The 17011-nt window shown below is 40.0% G+C and overlaps 2 protein-coding genes and 1 long non-coding RNA gene across 4 annotated transcripts in view; 2 read left to right on the top strand and 1 right to left on the bottom strand.

Annotated features, from left to right (window-relative positions):
* Positions 1–24: 24 nt before the first annotated feature.
* Positions 25–3530, top strand: NCBP2 (nuclear cap binding protein subunit 2). The gene is made up of 4 exons (XM_063166949.1): positions 25–166; positions 246–427; positions 1151–1289; positions 1871–3530. Exons 1-4 carry the CDS (start codon positions 86–88, stop codon positions 1940–1942), a joined length of 474 nt encoding a protein of 157 aa, XP_063023019.1. The 5' UTR covers positions 25–85; the 3' UTR covers positions 1943–3530.
* A 208-nt stretch (positions 3531–3738) lies between these two features.
* Positions 3739–17011, top strand: part of LOC134423689 (uncharacterized) — a 26829-nt gene continuing 13556 nt past the window's right edge. For both annotated transcript variants that reach the window (XR_010029179.1, XR_010029180.1), the window contains exon 1: positions 3739–7259. This is a non-coding gene — a long non-coding RNA (uncharacterized LOC134423689). The remainder of the gene's footprint in view (positions 7260–17011) is intronic.
* Positions 14620–17011, bottom strand: part of CPB1 (carboxypeptidase B1) — a 17703-nt gene continuing 15311 nt past the window's right edge. The window contains exons 10-11 of the mRNA XM_063166948.1: positions 16015–16099; positions 14620–14847 (exon numbers count right to left, since the gene is read on the bottom strand). Of these exons, the coding sequence (XP_063023018.1) occupies positions 14660–14847; positions 16015–16099 (273 nt within the window). The 3' untranslated portion in view covers positions 14620–14659. The remainder of the gene's footprint in view (positions 14848–16014; positions 16100–17011) is intronic.

The following is a 17011-nucleotide window of genomic DNA, read 5'->3' as shown; positions in this document are numbered from 1 at the left end:
GGGCCTGTGCTGGACACGGCAGGGCTGAGCCGTGCGGGGTTGGGCTGGCCTGGCCTGGCCTGGCCTCGCCTCGAGCGGTGCCGCCATGAGCTCCGGCGGCACCCTGAGCATCCTACGCAGCGACTCCTACGCCGAACTCAGCCAGTACCGGGACCAGCATTTCCGGGTGAGCCGCGGCCGGGGGCGGGCGCCGCGCGGTCCCGTCCGGCCGGGCCGGGAGGTAACGCTGTGTCCTTGCGGCCCAGGGGACGCGGTACGACCAGGAGCGGCTGCTGAGGAAGAGCTGCACACTGTACGTGGGGAACCTCTCCTTCTACACCACGGAGGAGCAGATCCACGAGCTCTTCGGCAAAAGCGGCGACATTAAGAAGGTCATCATGGGGCTGGACAAAGTGAAGAAAACCGCCTGCGGCTTCTGCTTCGTGGAGTATCCTTGTATAGCGCGGCAGGAGCCGTCAGGGTGTGGGTGAACTGCTCTGCACTGCAGGCCATGAGTTACGGGGGAGTTCTCGGAGGATAAAATTAATCATTTGCTAAAGCGGCTGTGGGAGACCCTGGTGAGAGAGAGCAATGCTGGGCTCACGATTGGACGTGATGGTCTTACAGGCCTTTTCTAACCGTGATTCTGTATTCGAGCATACACTGCGTGTCGAGTGGGGTTAGCAGATTGCTTTCACTTTGATACTTTAACCCAGACACCTCTTGGGTAGTTGACCTCTGTAGGAAATTCATATTCTCAGTGCCGAGGTAAAAAGGAATTTCTTTTCATACAAACACATGTGTAAAGTTTCCGTTTGTATCTTTCATCCCTGTTGTATGACTTCATTATGTGCACGTTTCTGAAGATCATTTTGCTACTGCTTCCAGTGAACTCACCAGGCTGGTGAAAGTTTGCAATATGAACAGAGCATGTCTGGGGCTTCCCACTCTTTACCAATAGAGCTTGGTTCTGTTAAATGTCGGCATGATTGACAAACTTTTTAATGCTTGAATTGTTGCATGTTTCAACCTTTCACTACAGTTTTCTTAGATGGTGTAGCTTCATAAAAGTGGTTCAAGCAAAGACTTGGTTTTGTAGCCCATTTGATAGTGTTCGTTTTCCCCCGTGGTGAAAATAGAAGTTTATCTCTTTCATTAACATATTCCCAAGATATTATGCCAGAGGAGATGCTGAAAACGCGATGCGCTACATCAACGGGACCAGGCTGGATGACAGGATCATCAGGACAGACTGGGATGCAGGGTTTAAGGAGGGCAGGCAGTATGGCCGTGGACGATCAGGGGGGCAGGTAGGTTGCTGTACAGCCTGGGCTCTTAAGGGAATGGTTACTTTGCCAAACTTCTTGATTTTGAATGAACACAGAAAAATTTCAGAAATAGCAGCTTAGGAGTCATTGTTAGAGATAACACTGGAAGATATCTGATCAATGGCAGTATAATCCACTAGGAAGAAATAACTCCTTCCTAAATTTCACTAGAAGTACTTGCAGAAACAGCTCTTGGATGCCTAGAGAGATAATGCTTTTAAGTAAGCTCAGGAAATGTAAGAGGCTGTTAGGAACACACAGGACAGCAGTTGGCTTGCCCCAAGTGGAGCAGATGGCAGTGGCTTGTACTGCCAAAGGACAAGGCTGCCCATCCTTGCTTGGGCTGTGGTGATTAGACAGTCCCCAGACATGAGGAAAGAGGAAGTTGGTTTATGTGTTCTGATCTTCTGCACGGTGCACTTCACCGTCTGTTTAGTCAGACAGCTCCATGTAGCCAATTACATGTTGTGATGTCAGTGTGACTGTATTCTAATGCTGCAACAGTTTTTGAGAAATTGTTTTTACTTGTCTTTTCTGGACTTCCCTTTCCCCTCCTCCGTTAGGTCCGAGATGAGTATCGGCAAGACTATGATGCTGGAAGAGGTGGCTATGGCAAAACTCTTCAGTGCCAGTGACTCCTCAGCCTCACCAGAGAACCAAATCTGCATAGTAAATGTCCCCAGGCACAGAGCAGGTCTGTTACACACAGTTCACAGAAACTCCTATCCACGTTCCTGTGGGCACATCCTATGTTCAATACCTCTTTGTTTTAATACCAGGATCCAAAGCGTTGCAGAGGACCTGGAAGCAAGGCTTTAAGCATTAGAATGCTGAGGCTTTGGTCTCAAATGCTGCTATAACTTACTGAAAGGAGCAAAGATGTAATGTTATGGTGCTTTTTTAGTTCTCTGGCAAAACTTGATTTTTCTACTGGGTTTTGTTTACGTTGGGATCACAGAGTGGAGAGCAGTGATAAAGGATGATTGGCGGGTGTTTCACAGAGGAAAGCAAAAGGCAAAGAGCCTGAAAAAGAAGTGGAATTTATTAGGATTTTTTTCAATTTCTAGAGAAGACTTTTAAGTTGCAGATTTTCTGGCATTACTGGATTAGCATCCTTTTCCATTGATGTTGTTCCTAGAAGGTTTACATGAGCAGCCGTAATAAAACAGATTAGATTGAGTTCAGGAATCCAGAAGTGAGAAGCAGCTGAGCAGAGAGAGGAAACAGACCTCTGCTGTCTTCTACAAATTACAGTTGTGATTGCATGACAGAGAAGAGCAAATACAAGACATGCAGTACTATTGCTTCACAGTTTGAGTATTAGATCTCCACAGCTTTAATATTTGAGGGCAGTATTGTCCCTGTGCCTGTAAGGGTTGCATGAAGCCAAGTTACCCCCAAAATAGGATGTTTGAGGAACTGGGTTTATAATGAGAAAGTTTCTTCCCAATACAGGTTTTCTGTTTGAGAAACTTGATTTCAGACAACTTAAAAATAGAAATAAAAGAGTTTTGGGAGGAGTTTTGCTTTCTCCTGAGCATGTGCTAAGAATGGTAAAAGGATTTCAGGATTGTGTAACATGTTATGTTTTGGTTTTTCTCTTTTCCTGCTGGCTCCTATTCATACTGCTTGTTCATATGTTGGAATTTTGATGTACTGCAGATGAAGGTTTAAAAAATGTGATCCCAAGATCAAGGAAATTGACCTGCTGAAATGAAATAGTTTAAAAAGAACTGTTACAGGGCTTTGAAATTTCTTAATGGACTTCTGAGTTCCATGTAAATGGCAATCACTAAAGTTTTGTGCAAATACCTTATTGTCCATGACTCCTTATAAACTTTCAAAGGTGTGCAAATGTTGAACTTTACTCACTGAAGGTATTGTAGGAAATTTCAATGTGTTTCTTGCATACAGTTAATCACAACCGTTACTGTAAATTGGAAGACAAGTGAGATTGAGCAACTCCTTACTTAGCAAGTGTGAGTTTGAAGGTTTCTTGGCATGTTGAGTAAAACTTTTGGGATCACTTGGTGCTGGTCTGCAAATAAGCTTTGAACAAAATTACTTTTTCCAATATAGTACATTTGACTATGAGTTTACAGCCTGTGATCTGCTCTAGAACACTGTTGAAGTTTATTTTTCATTGTATCAATTTTGTATAAAAAAATATGTTACCAGAAATTCTAAAGTCACTTTCTTTTAAATAAAGCTGCAGCATTAAAACAGTTTGTTACTTTTTTTTTTTAAACAGAATCAGTGAACTAAAGTAGCTGGGTTCAGACTCTTGGTCCTTTGTTTTGGTCTCTTTTAAGATGGAAAGAATGAATATTCTTTCCTTTTGGCTGGATTTTTAGGCTTGTTCTGTTCTTACCTGGATTCTGAAAGGTGTTTGGTTAATGCTCTTCATTCTGGTTTAAATTTCTTTGGATTACAGGACAGAAATTGTTTCTTGATAGTGAAGTAAATCTGAAAGTCTTTGCTGTGTAAGAAGTAATTTTCAAGGTGATCTTCCTTATAAAGATGAGGTCTAAAATTGTTTTTTATTGTAAGTACTGCCAGTACTTCTCAAAGAGTCATTCTCAAATGGGATGGAGATGGTAATAACATTGTCTGTCACAACAATCACTGTTCTTTGCTGTTTATGTGCAATGGGTCTGGAAAGAGTATTTTTTAATTTTGAAGTAAGATTTTCTGTTTTGAGAGATACCAATCACAATGGGATTTAAAACCACATGGTAATGTGAACTCTTAGAGTCTCAAAAGCTCCGTACAGAGGAAATTGAACATGGTTTGACTGTTACCTTCTCTAATTGAAATTGCATCTGGTCTGCTGAACATAGTGCTTAATGAAAGGAACCAAATCAAATCTTCGGAAGTTCTCTGGGGACTTGTTCAGCTTTCTGGCACGCTGGTGCATTGTGATTAGGTTATCTTGGAAGGACAGAATCTCCCATGCTTCTTGGACAAGCTACTTCATCACAATTACAAACACTTTCATGGAAGTTTGAGTTCTGTGTTAGCGTTTCTAAGTACTTGTTCATCATAATTAGCTACTTTTATGGAATTGTATCCATTAAAAACCCAGCAGCTAAGAATATGAGTGGAAACTTAGATATGCCTTGATGGAAGGGAGGCTGTTAGAAATTAGAGCAGTGACAGCTTCAGTCACTCCCTCACACTGGTGCAGGCTCATGGGGTGATTTACATACCTCTCTTAGGCAGCAATGGCTGCAAATAAGATTATATTTATAACATTTGAATCTGGGAATTGCAGGGTAAAATCAGTGGAGTGTAAAAGCATTAGAGACATTTGTTTTCAATGATTGACACAATAATCCTGTTAGCAGTGTCTAGGGCAGGCTCATTCCAAGGTGGTCTATGTGTTACTACATTGCCCTGTGCCACAGACAAGTTCCTGCTCAGGTTGGTGTTAACAGTCCTTTCTACACAGAGAATTAAAAAAAAATACTGGAACTATTTAAGCTAATATCCAGCACCTCATATTCCACGTCTTGTCAGATTAGGCTTCTTGTGAAGAAAAAAATTATGAAAACTACTAAAATTGGCATGGTTTATACATGGTTTCATCTGTATAGGAAAGACAATCTTAGTTAAAGGAATGCAGGCCACAGGGACTGACCTGCTCATAAACTCTTGTGTGTTTGAGTTTCTAAAGCACAGCTTGTACCTTATGCCAGAGCATATAAATGAAGACAAATTAGGGTGTGCATTTTTCTTTGCACTCTCTCCTAACTTAGTGTATTTGGCACTTTCAGGTAAGTCTAGGGCCTTACCACTGTAGGTGGTGTATCAAAAAATTGGTGGAGATGGTGGAGAGAAGGGTCCTGGGCTTCAAAACATTGTGGTTTTGAATCCATGAAATAATAGTATTTGTATTTAAGACTGCGTAACTGCACAAAGATACAAAGTATATTTCACCCCTGCCAGTAGAGGATGCTTACATGAGAAGAAAGTTTGCTGATCTTGAGAAACTCCTTTCTGAAGGCAGGAGAGATCACTTCTTGTGTCAGGGTTCCACAATTTATGAGGATGACCTTCCTGCCACTCTGCCTCCAAACCTGCTTTCTGAGACAAAGATGTGCTTTACTTCACTGAGGTAATATCATTCTCCAGAGTTATTCTAGTTTTCACCTAAAGGCCACTTGAGTGTCTATTTGGGTTCTTAAAAAAAAAAAAAAAAAAAAAAAAAGAAGCCTAATTCTTTTTTGCAGCTCAGAGTAGCAGGTGAGGTGAGATGTGGTGAATGTTTCCTGCAGCAGGAGGATGAAGTTCAGCGTGGAGCCCCAGAGGCAGCGCAGGTGAGGTGTCCACGGCCCCTCGTGGTGACTCTGCCACCGGTGGGGGCTGCGGTTGTGCTGTGGAGACTTTGCCTCAATTGGTTGGAGAAATTACCAAAAACCTGATTTTCATCCAAGAGAAGTCTATAGAGCATTTCTCAGAGTGGAAGCAAATGGAGGTCAGGATTTGCAGGTTTGTAGCCCATGGCTGTTTCTCTATTTAGCTTGGTCACCTTTTCCACTGGATATTGCCATTTGCAGTGTCTGTGGTACCTTCTCTCCCTGCTCCCAGCAGCCTCTTTGGGTCTTGCCAAAGCACACCCATAATACTGGAGGAGAGTTTGACTCCATTCATGCTTCAGCTGGCCAATCCACACTTCACAACTTCACATAAATTGTAGTTTGTGTTAACTGTGCCAGCAAATCTTGGGCCAAAATTCTGGTTTTTGGTCTCTAGCAGGTTATAAATTAAAGTTCTGTATTGCAAACAAAGTAAATGTCTGCAGCTTGACAAGAGGTTAGGCAGGGCTTAAAATCTGGTTTGTTTCTCTGGAGGCACAGTAATCCTTCAGGAACTTTGCAGACTTAAACTGTGTTGCTTCTGAGTATCCCTTTGGGAAAATGCCAAATGCCTTTTTTTAATGTTAGGAATTTTTTGTCTGATTCATAGGGTGCTGATGCTGTGTGTGATCCTGTGGTGGAGAGGTGCTTGGTGTCCTCAGTCCTGCTGCAGGCAGGGCTGTCTTTGCTAACTCTAGTGTGTTTCCCAACACAGTAACAGGTGAGAGTAAGGCAGACACACAAGTAGGTGCAGTAATCTCAGTGTAGATTACATGAGCAAAATATAGATTATTATTTTTTACATCTGAAGAACAAATATGAGTTATTCCTGGTGTAGGGTTTTATTGCTTTGAAGATGCTACAGCCAATGCTTTTGAAAACCCTTTTTGAAAAACTGTTCAGTAGGAGTTACAGGTCTGCTTAAATATTCCTCCAAGAAGCTTTCTTTTTGTCCTCCAGTGCTCATCTCTGACTACATAAAATCTGTTTGTATTTTATTCTGTTAACCTCCAACCAAGTCAAGGCAAAGCCAGTTGTTTCTGCCCTGACAGGAAAAACTGCCACTCTTCCAGAAGCTGTGTGACGGGCTGAGTAGAGATTTCAGGCACCAAGTTGCATAGAGAGAAAGTGAAATACCTTCTGTCAAAAACCAGTGTGTTTACTCAGTTAATGACTCAGAAAACATCCTTCTTGTGTGCCTTGATGAGGGTGTTTGGGAAAATAAGACTATATTTACGTAATTTTTTTGGATTTAATTTATTTTATTAGAGCTATCTCTGATTTCCTTTTCAAGGTGGGCCATCTATTAATTCTTCTGGGACTGATGTGTTTGCAGTAGAACAGTATTGAACCACAATTTTTGTTTTTTCAGGTATAGTTAAAAGGCATTTTCTCAAAACAATTTGAAAACAAATGGGAAGTAAGATTGACTATTTTGCTGTTTATCCAGTTGCATGCAACATAAATATCAGAATAAATTAGCCTAATTGAGTCAGTTTGTCCTTATGTTTCTGGACAATGAAGCTTTTCCCTTCTCTTCCTGAAGCATTTACTGGAAGTGTGAAGAAAATTCTAATTTTCCAGTTAGAAAGAGGTAAGAAATAGTTATAATATGTAATAATATGTTAAGTGTTAATAGTTCATAATTGCATTATTTTTATAGTTGTACATCTATCACTCACATGCACTTCAAATTGCATTAGATTGTTTCAGTTTTCTGACTTTATTACTTTAAAATAATGCTTCTATTATTTTATGCTTTGTGTCTTTATGGGCAATATTCCTGTTTGGAAAATTGTTGCTATTCTTCAGATTAAGTGATTATAAGCTGGTGCTTTTTGGTCTTTTTGGTTTGTGTTTGATTTTCTGCAATATCATTGTTTCACATCTTAAGTAACTTTTTTGAAGACCAAAGCCCTGTCAGCTGGTGCTGCTGCCACAAGGTGTCGTGAGAAGCCGTGTCTGGCTCCAGGATGGGTGGGGGCTGCCGAGATTCTCAGTTAGCTGAGGAGCTGTTGTGGAAGGAATGATGTGTTCTGAAAATGTCTCATTTCACTGTGCAGCTAAGGCAGTGTCTGCCTTTCTTGAAGAACCTCCTGCATCTTAGAATTCTGCTTGAAACAAAAGTGTCTGGTGACTGATGAAATGGTCTTCTACCTGACCTGAAGCAGTAGAGTTAAGAGAGCCTTAAGGTTGTTGATGTGTAGGATGCCTCACAACACCAAGCACTGTAGAACTGAGAGATTGTGCAGACTGGCAAGAGACTGGCTTGTGGTTTGAGGTTTGTAGGGCTTTTTTCCCCTCTCTGAATTTACTCCTGTAAGAGGAGGAGTACATTTCCATGAACTGGAAAGAGCTTCTTCCCATTAAATCCGCACTTTTGCTTCCACTTTAAATTCCCAGCTGAATTTACTGTTTGGAATCTACATATTAATGTGAAAAAGCCTTCAAGTAGCAATCTTACAAAGTCCATCCTGCACAGATGCCAGGAGCAGGTAGATGTGTGCTGGTGTCTGAGCTTGCCAGTGGGAGATTCAGCAGAGATTTTTTAAAGTTACTCAGGTCTGTCACACTCACTCTGCAAGTCATGGTGGATGTTTTGTTCAATTGTTTTATAGGGTGCAGTCTTATCAGGAACCTAGTTTTATCCTCCAAGGAGTTCATTGAGTTCTGTGTGCATAGTGTTAAAGTACTCAATGTGTTTTAATGAACTTTATGTACTTATTTCTCCATAAACTAAACATGTAACATGGTGGCATGCCAGGAGAATTCTTGAAATGTCAGCACTGAATCTTGAGTTGCACCTCAAAGTGAGTTAGGGAAGCTGAGCAAAACAGCGTCACAAAATAGTGAGAGTATTTTGAAAGGGATTCCAAATGTTCCTCAAGATAATTGTCCATAGTCATGTGCAGGACAGAATTTTTCTCAAAATCCAAGGCCATGATGGCCAGCAAATATTACTTGGCTTACAGAGTTTCACAGGAAAGACATTGTTTCAGAAGAGTGCAGAAACCTGGAAGGATATGAAAAGTGAGGGAAGATTCTAACTAATTTGTGAGTAATTCAGGTTCTAGATACATAATGGTCATTAAAGCAAAATTAAATATTAAAAGAGGTTCAGGAGCCTGGATAAATATGTGGTATCCATCAACAGTGTTGATTCTGTGTTTAATCATAAATTTTCCCCTAAAGATGTTTAATTGAACTTTAACAGGCATGAGAGTGACTCATTCCCTGTTAGAAAACAACTCACTCTGATGTCTGTGGAGGAGTGGTGCTGCTCCTCTGCTCTGAGAATTGTCCTCCTGCCTGGGCCAAGTGCTGGGCAGGCTGGAGCTCTCCCTAAGCAGTGGCACAACTCCCTCCTTGGTGACACTGTGGAACTGAGAATGAGAGAATGAGCCAGGGCTTCAGACAAATTGAGGGTAATGATGATCCCCAGACTCAGAGTTGTCCCGAGAGAAGAAAAAACCTTTGCAAAGCTGAGGGCTGCCAGTACCAAAGCTTTCAGGTGCTCAGGGCTGTGATGGGCCCTGACAGTGGAGTTTTTGGGCAGCCCTGCAGAGAGCTGGTTTGCACTGGAGCTTTACAGATAGGTCCACATGAAGTTTAGTCTGGATTGAACTTCATGTGAGAGTACTGGAGTCTGTATTTCAGATTTTTAATATTTTACATTTTAATAGATTTTAAGTGGATATGTTAGTGCACATAAAATGCAGAATTGCCTCTCAAGAATGGTTTTTTCAGTATTAGCCAGGAGTTTATACTGGGCTATGCAATTAACAAGGAACTTCTCCTCTCTTAACTGCATATCATTGCAATCCTAGGAAATGAGCTTTGTGATTTCCAAATACATAATACCTGAACAAAGTCAAGTGCAAGTATAGTGTAATAAGGCTTTTTAAAAAGCAAGTTTTAATTTTTTTTTTAAATTCTAAGATGTAATTGATTTTCTAGTTTAGAAAGCATATAATAAAAATGCATTTTTTCTTAAAATTTTAAAATCATTATTTTTAAACAATTTTTTATTGCTGAACATGTTGTTGCCAGAACTTCTATCAGTGACAGTACAACTTACAGTAGAGATGTGAGAGACTGAAACTGCAAAGGAATAGTGGTGACAAAAGCTAGAGGTAAAGCATAAATTTCTATTCATCCTTCCTTTTAAATGGAGGAAAGGTGTTCTGCATTTGTAAGGATTACATTGTTGCTTTTCAGAAATGATTCAAAGATGGATATTGAAAGAGGGAAAGTATAAAATGTCGTTATGTTATTAGGAATTCTAGTTCCATTCAAATAGGAAATGTTCTATTTATGATCCTTAAAGAAAGCCCTCAGGTCATGAACAGTATTTCCATTTGTTGAGAAAAATGTCAGAATAGTTTCCTGAAAGTCTGTACAAAATGAATGATCCTTTTGAACCCTTTATTAATTCAGTTTCTAGGCACATTTAAAAAAATCATTGAAGAATTAATAAAAGCTATGTGTAAAATTACATAAAACACCCTCTGTGAAATTCCAGTGTTTTTTAGAATATTCACAGCTTAGTTTTTGAATGAAATAGCTGTTTTCAGTGAGCTTGAAAATATAGCACAGGGAGGACCCACTTTTCCTTTGATTTTTGTTTTTTTAGGGAGTCTGAAGAATTAATTCAGAGACCTTCATGGCATTACTGTGTATAGGCCAGGGAAGAGAACAGGAGACAGAATTTTTGCTGTCATATGTGGGTACAGCTTTTTAAGAGACAAGGATCTTGGTTTCTAGATGTGAGTGACATTAGAATATTTTCTCTAAGTGAGCTGAGAACTTGAACTTTGGAAACTTCACATATGCGAGGTTGTTTTCTTTATAAAAAAACCACATCCAATGAACTGGGACATAAACCTAGAAGTGAAAAGCTTTTTGCATCTACTGCTGTATTTGCATTTGCATAATCTGAGTATGTTGCACCTTTGCAATGGGGAAAAAGGCCCCATATTGATGAGTGCTCATGCAACATACGTGTCAGCAATGACATCACTGCTGTGCTGCATAACAACACATCTGTCTTTTGAGTTCTGTTTGCCATTTATAGCATTCACTAGCATCTCTTGATTTGTGTGGAAGGCTGATTAGGTTCTGGGCTAACTCTGGTAGGAACAGAGATGCTCTGAGCCATGTCACTTCTGGACATGAGCTGGTGGGTCACTGTGTTATGGAGCTGTACTCAGTGGCTTCACTCTCTCAAGTCAGCAGCTACAACACAGGGATCTGTGGGAATGACAGCTGTTATTCCTGAACTGTTATCTTTTTCTTTCCCCATTATGCCCTAACATATCAAATGTATTAAAAAGAAACCTGCATTTTATTTTTCCCCATGAAGCCAGGAAATTGCAAGTTGATTTTTTTTATTAAAGCAGTGTGATTCATACTTTCCTTGAAGCATTCCAGTTAAGCATCTTAGGTCTTCTGCTAAATGCAGAAAGAAAAGATTTTAGTGCTTGCCAACTGTTGAATTCCCTATTTCCCTGTTTCTTGGCTAAGCTGTAGATATTCACTTACTGATAGCAAATTTTCTATTTTCTGTGGTTGCAAAGTTTACCACAAGTAGCCTGGCATCCTTCCTGTAAAAGACAGGGACCCAGTCCCATTATCAAAAGCATTTGGCTGTTTCCTCTCCTCCTGCAGTAAATGCTGTATGCAGCTGTAATGCAGCTGTTCTGAGTGCAGCAGGGAACACAGAGACAACCTGCTTCAATGCACAGCCCACATCTGTCCTTGGAAGAATTCAAAGTGACAGGAAGCATGCTGAGGCCATATGTCAGCAAAGCAGAGTTCAGAGCAGGCTGCACTGTAAGCACAGGTTTAATTTCTAGCACAATTTTGAGGCAGTTGTGTCTGGATCATTAAGAGCAAAAGTTGCCTTCTCTGAATTACCATTATGTGTCAGCAGTTGTTTGACGACTTTGAGCCAACTTGGAAATACCTTCCCCAGAAGCTCATGTTTAACTCACACAACTGTTGGGACTTAACTGCATTTCATTCATTTTTGTGTGTGAGCTACCGTTTTATGTGTTAAAGAATCAATAATTTCTAAGTGTTGCCTTTGTTAAGGGCCTTTGCAGCTGTGATCTGTACTGAGGGACATTTCCTCTGTGAGTTGTCTGGTGTCTCCAATGTCACTCCTGGGAGACCTGGCAGAGGGGCAGTACATTGTCTTTAAAGCACTTCATCAGGTCTTTTGAGTTTGGGAATACTGAAATGAATTGGCTGTTTGAATGCATTTGACTAAACAATAGCTTCATATGAAAAAGATGGCAACTTTTTGAAGTGATTCTTAATTAAGAAAACAGAATGTTCCATTTCTATTTGATTAAAGCAGCAGTATAAATCAAAGAGGAAAAGCTGAAATTATTTATCTCAGTCCTTGGTTGACCTGTATCAGGCAGACATTAACAAGATAGCACAAAGCAGGTTGCCCAGGGCCTTGTCCAGCCAAGTTTTGAACAGCATCTCCAAGGAGGGAGACTCCACAAAAGTTCTGGGCAATATGTTCTGGTTTTTGGGCATGTGTGATAAGAAGGCATTTTCTTGGGTACACATGGAGTTTCATGTTCTTTAATTTGAGAATAGGTTACCAATCAGTTTTTGCATGTGAAATTTCCATGTTTTTTGAAAGTGATGCTAGAGTTTGAAGCAATGTGACTTCTTGATGAACTTTTGCATCCTCTCCATGTTTTCTTTCAGTGTCTCTGGACTAGAAGCTTACCTGCTAGCACAATGTCCTTTCCTGCTTAAAATTCTTCCATATATTCTTTGGTTTATATTCCAAGCTGCATGGATGATACTACCACATTTGATTGCTCTTCTCTACATCTGTGTAATTTGATCAGCAGTGCTAGTGAGTGCCTTCTGGTGAGAATTTAATTGATAAAACCAGATTTGTCTGCTGAAAATGAGCAAAGCATAAGGTGACCTAATGGGAAGCTAAGGCCAAAATATGAACTTCTGGGGAGAAGGCACAGAAAATCTTGCTGTGACTTGCCTTGCTGTGACTTGATTTGTGAATGTCAGAGCCACCAAATGTGTGCTGTATTCTGCCTCAGAGTCACACATTTAAGTTAACTGGGGTAACTTTAATGTTGGAACTGCTGGGTGCTGTGACCTGGCTCTCAACTGCATTTGAAGCTGTGCATTTGCTGCCTGCAGTCTTACACAGTGCCTGCCTGGTACTGGATCACAGAATCACAGAATGGAATCATAGAAGCATTAAGGTTGCAAAAGATCTCCAAGTTCATCAAGCTGATGGAACTTGTGAACTGCACCATAGTACTACCAAGTGCTGAGTATCAAGAGTTCACATTGCAGTTGGTGTAAAACCTGTGACATCATCCCAAATAACATAGTTACAGTCAGAATAGTCCCTGGACAGTTGTTAACACTTAGTTAAAATTAGCAAAATATTTCATATTCCGATAAATTTATTTTCCTGCCCTTTGTGGCATGTTTGGTTCTGGCCAGTATGTTCTGTTCACATCCTGTGCTGTTTTTAGTAACATTGATATTTCTTCCCCCCACTTCTTCTGCAAAACAGAATGAGACGTCTTTTTATTGGTACGTGTTACTTTCACACGTGGCTTCAGTTTCACCAGTGATCAGAACCAGATGGATCAGTCATGTGTGAGGAATAGTTTAATCTGAGTGCTGCTGGGCTAATTGGAGTGGGCTAGTGGATGTGTGGCCTTTCTTTCTCTTATACATGCAAATGAAAGTGTAATTTTAAATTGGACCCTGTCTTCCTGTTTCCTTCCACTGAAAAGGGACAAAAAGGTAGAACATGTAGTTTTTGACAGTCTTGAATTTGATGTTTTTTTTGGAGAAGCATTTTCTGTAAAATGCATTTCTGGGGCTGTGTTGAGTGGATTGGCTAAGGACCTACCAGAAATGGGGTTATTCCAGGACCATCAGTGGGCAGTGGAAGTCTCTGTTCAGAGCTTCTGGCAGTGGCAGTGAGATCAGCCAGATTCTGTGTTGACATAAGGTTTTTCCCTATGATTGTGCAGAGTGTGTCCTATATTAGCCAAGCTCCAAACAGTATTAATAGATGCCAAACACATTTTCTGCAGCTCTGTGGGAAAGATTTCGAGTGGCAATTTATCACTTTCACTCACTGACCCAATCAGATCTACATTACCTGTACAGAAAATTGATTGGGAGGGGATAATTCTCTACAGCTTTCCATGAAAGAAACAGTTACTCATTTATCACCAGACTTAGTCTTCAGGGCTCTTTATGATTCTTCTGCCCATGACAGTAGGAACATGAGGGGCCCCAGGAAGTACCAGGCCTCTGAGAACACTTTGGGAGATGCTACTGTAGTGAGAATGAGAGCCTTAAATGCAGGGTAGCATGATTTATATCAAGTTTTTGCCATTAATAGTAATTATAATTTTCATAACTGAATCCAGATGGGACTAGCAGTGACTGAAAATCCAAATTATTTTTCAATGATGGGCCAGATCCAAGGTGGATTTTGAGAAGATTCACAAGAGCACATCACAGATAAATAATTTTAAAAGTATGTGATGTGAGCTTCTCCTTGCTATTGTTGCCATTGAGGCAATGAATGTTTGGGTGAAAGTTCATATATGTAAATCACTTGGTTCTTTTCATTCTGATTAACAGTTAGGCTGTATAAGCTCTAATGCTCAGCCCATCTCCTTTGTGTAAAGATAATTTTAATCAATAAGATGACCTTAACCTTAGGTTGATTAATCTTGTGCTCATTCTTGTTCAACCCCCCCAACTATGCCATTTGCCTCAATAAAAATATTTTATTTCTCTTGAATTTCTAAAATTTCTCTTGAAAAACATGTAGTTCTAGTGACCTGTAATGGACTAAGAATATGACTTAAGAGCATTAAGTATAGAGAAATAAAGAAGTCATTTTTAGGGAAGAAAAAAGGGAAGGCATCTTTGCATAAAGCCTACTTTAATAATTTTTAGAACTCCATTCTAATACAAGTGCTCAAGGACATAGTTGGCAATATATTTGACAGCAAGGAAAGTCTCTTCACAGGTTGGCTTTATCTGAGATTCAGGGAGAAGGAAACCGTATCTCCCGGTGTCCCGGAGCTCGAAAGTGAAAGAGTACTTGATGCCTTGGTCATAAGCCCAGTCATCAGAGCCCCCTGCAGCAGGGTCTGTGGGTAAAGAAATTAAACAAAGCTTAACTGGGAAAGTGGCTACACATTAAATGGGAAATACTTTGGAGTCAAGTCACATAGCCAGGGATGCAGAAAGGACAGATAAAAAGAAATATTCAGTGATTTGATAGATTTATCCTGCTCATGGGGAAGCTGCTGTGATTTTAGGCCTTTTATGAGCTTTGTTCCAGCTATTTGTGCAAGCAAATGTAAACAAGCTAAACTGCTCCCTCCTTGTCATTATTGTGGGGAAACCATGGGAGAAATGACTAAGGAACAGAAGAATGGCATAGTTGCATGTGGTGTTTAGAAACACTTGGTATAGGAAGCAAATGCCCTCTCACTGAGTGGCTTTTTGAGGTTCACGGAGATGAGAAACAATTGTATATCTGGGATTTTGGCTCCATCATTTTCTGCTGGACAAATAGTACCCTCCCTTTTCAGTAGCTGGTACGATAAAAACAGTCTATCTTGCTAAGGAAGAAGCCTCCAAAATTGCCATTTCTAAAGAGTCTCCAAAAATATTGTAAAAATTGGAAGAAACTGGTTTTTAAAATGTTTGGGAGAGGGTGGTTAACTATTTGAGGAAGGAGAAACAGGCAAGAGAAATTAGCTTCCATATTTAAGTAATTAAGAGATCTTAAATATGGGAGATATTGAGATAACCTCAACTTGGCTTTTGGCACTGCAGAGGCCATATCCACAGCTGAGTTCCCAAGAAGGGTAGAATAATTAGTCTTTACAAATTACAAATAGGATTGTAATTAGGATGTGTCTCAGAATGTAATGCAAAGTAAAAGAAATTGGTGTCACTACAGTGGTTGAAGGATTCACATCATCCTTGACTTGGAGATACTGGAAATGCAGAAAATCTCGGGTCAAAGTTTTTATGTTTAAATCTAAGTTGTATATGATTTAGGAACTCATGCTATGCATGTGGATTCATAAACATTTTGCTACATCACTTGACTTTCTAGGGGGTCACACACTTCCTGGGATCCCTGGGGAATAAATTATCCCATAATTTAGAAATGACAGGTCCCATATATTCCTCTTCATATGTGAAGGAAGAAGAGGACTACTTAGAAAGAGGAACAAGAATCACTAGAAAACTGTGTAGTAGTACTTAATATAGATTGTCAGTATATTTAGGTCAGTACTTACAGATTGTTGTTGCTCCTGGACCATATGTATAGTCGGTGTTGTACAAACTGGCCAGCTCTTTGGAAGCAGCTTTAGCTATGGAATTCTGTAAGAAAAGAAGAATGATAAATGCAGATTTTCAGAAGCTTTCTGAGTGAATCTAAGCAATTACACTGTTGCATAAACTCAAAAGCCATGCTGGAGAGGCTTTATTAGAAAACTGTTGTTGACCTCTCAGTGTGACTAGCTGTCAGTAGCTAAGGCCCAGCTTGTCCTGGTGCTTTGAAAAGAGTTTGTCAGCAAAGAACTTATTCTCAAAGGTTTAATGTAGTGTGATCCAGTCTGTGTATGGTCTGTTGCAGCCTGGTGTACATTCCAGGGAGGTTTGGACAGATAAGGGGACAAGAGGTAACAGCACTTTCTAGATTAGGAAGAAACTTGTCCAAGGTTAAAACTAAATAAGGAACCTTACTTAGAGATAAAATAATCTTAGAGAAAAGTAATGACATGGTACAGTAAATTGCAAACATACAATACCCTTTCTTTTCCTTCTCTTCATGCAGCTATACATTCAGAGTAGAGTTGGCTCAGTCAGGGGAGTTGAACATTGATACAAGTGGAAGCAGATTAAGGTCTTATAAATATTAACAGCCAAAAAAGGCATAAATTACCCTGAAACCATATGTAGTCTCATTAATTTCAATTCATTTCCTGTGCACAGAGGGACTCATTCAACTCCCACTGATTCAGTGAGGGTTGGATCAGGCCCATCAATAGTACTATGAAGTTTTGTATGTTTGCATTAAGGAAAATTACAGACTTTTCTTTGGAACGTGTGGCTTTTCCAATTCTTCATTATACAACATGTTGGTAATAAAACATGAAAACTATTACTAACAGATGATAAATATGAGTGATTTTTGAAAGCATATGTTCAGTATAAGCGATGGATTGCTATATATTTCTTTATAGCTTGCAGCTGAATGGTATACTATTCCAGGAATTTCCTCAAGCTCTT

Source organism: Melospiza melodia, chromosome 12 (assembly GCF_035770615.1).
Source record: "Melospiza melodia melodia isolate bMelMel2 chromosome 12, bMelMel2.pri, whole genome shotgun sequence".
In the NCBI taxonomy this organism is placed as follows: domain Eukaryota; kingdom Metazoa; phylum Chordata; class Aves; order Passeriformes; family Passerellidae; genus Melospiza; species Melospiza melodia.
Note: the sequence above shows the minus strand (reverse complement) of the source record. Positions and strands in the feature narration are given on the sequence as shown.

Bases quoted from the DNA above. Each gene is read 5' to 3' on its own strand.
- NCBP2 (XM_063166949.1), top strand. From the start codon at position 86: ATGAGCTCCGGCGGCACCCTGAGCATCCTACGCAGCGACTCCTACGCC. The intron at 167-245 runs GTGAGCCGCGGC...CTTGCGGCCCAG, and splicing joins ACCGGGACCAGCATTTCCGG to GGGACGCGGTACGACCAGGA. The intron at 1,290-1,870 runs GTAGGTTGCTGT...CTCCTCCGTTAG, and splicing joins GTGGACGATCAGGGGGGCAG to GTCCGAGATGAGTATCGGCA.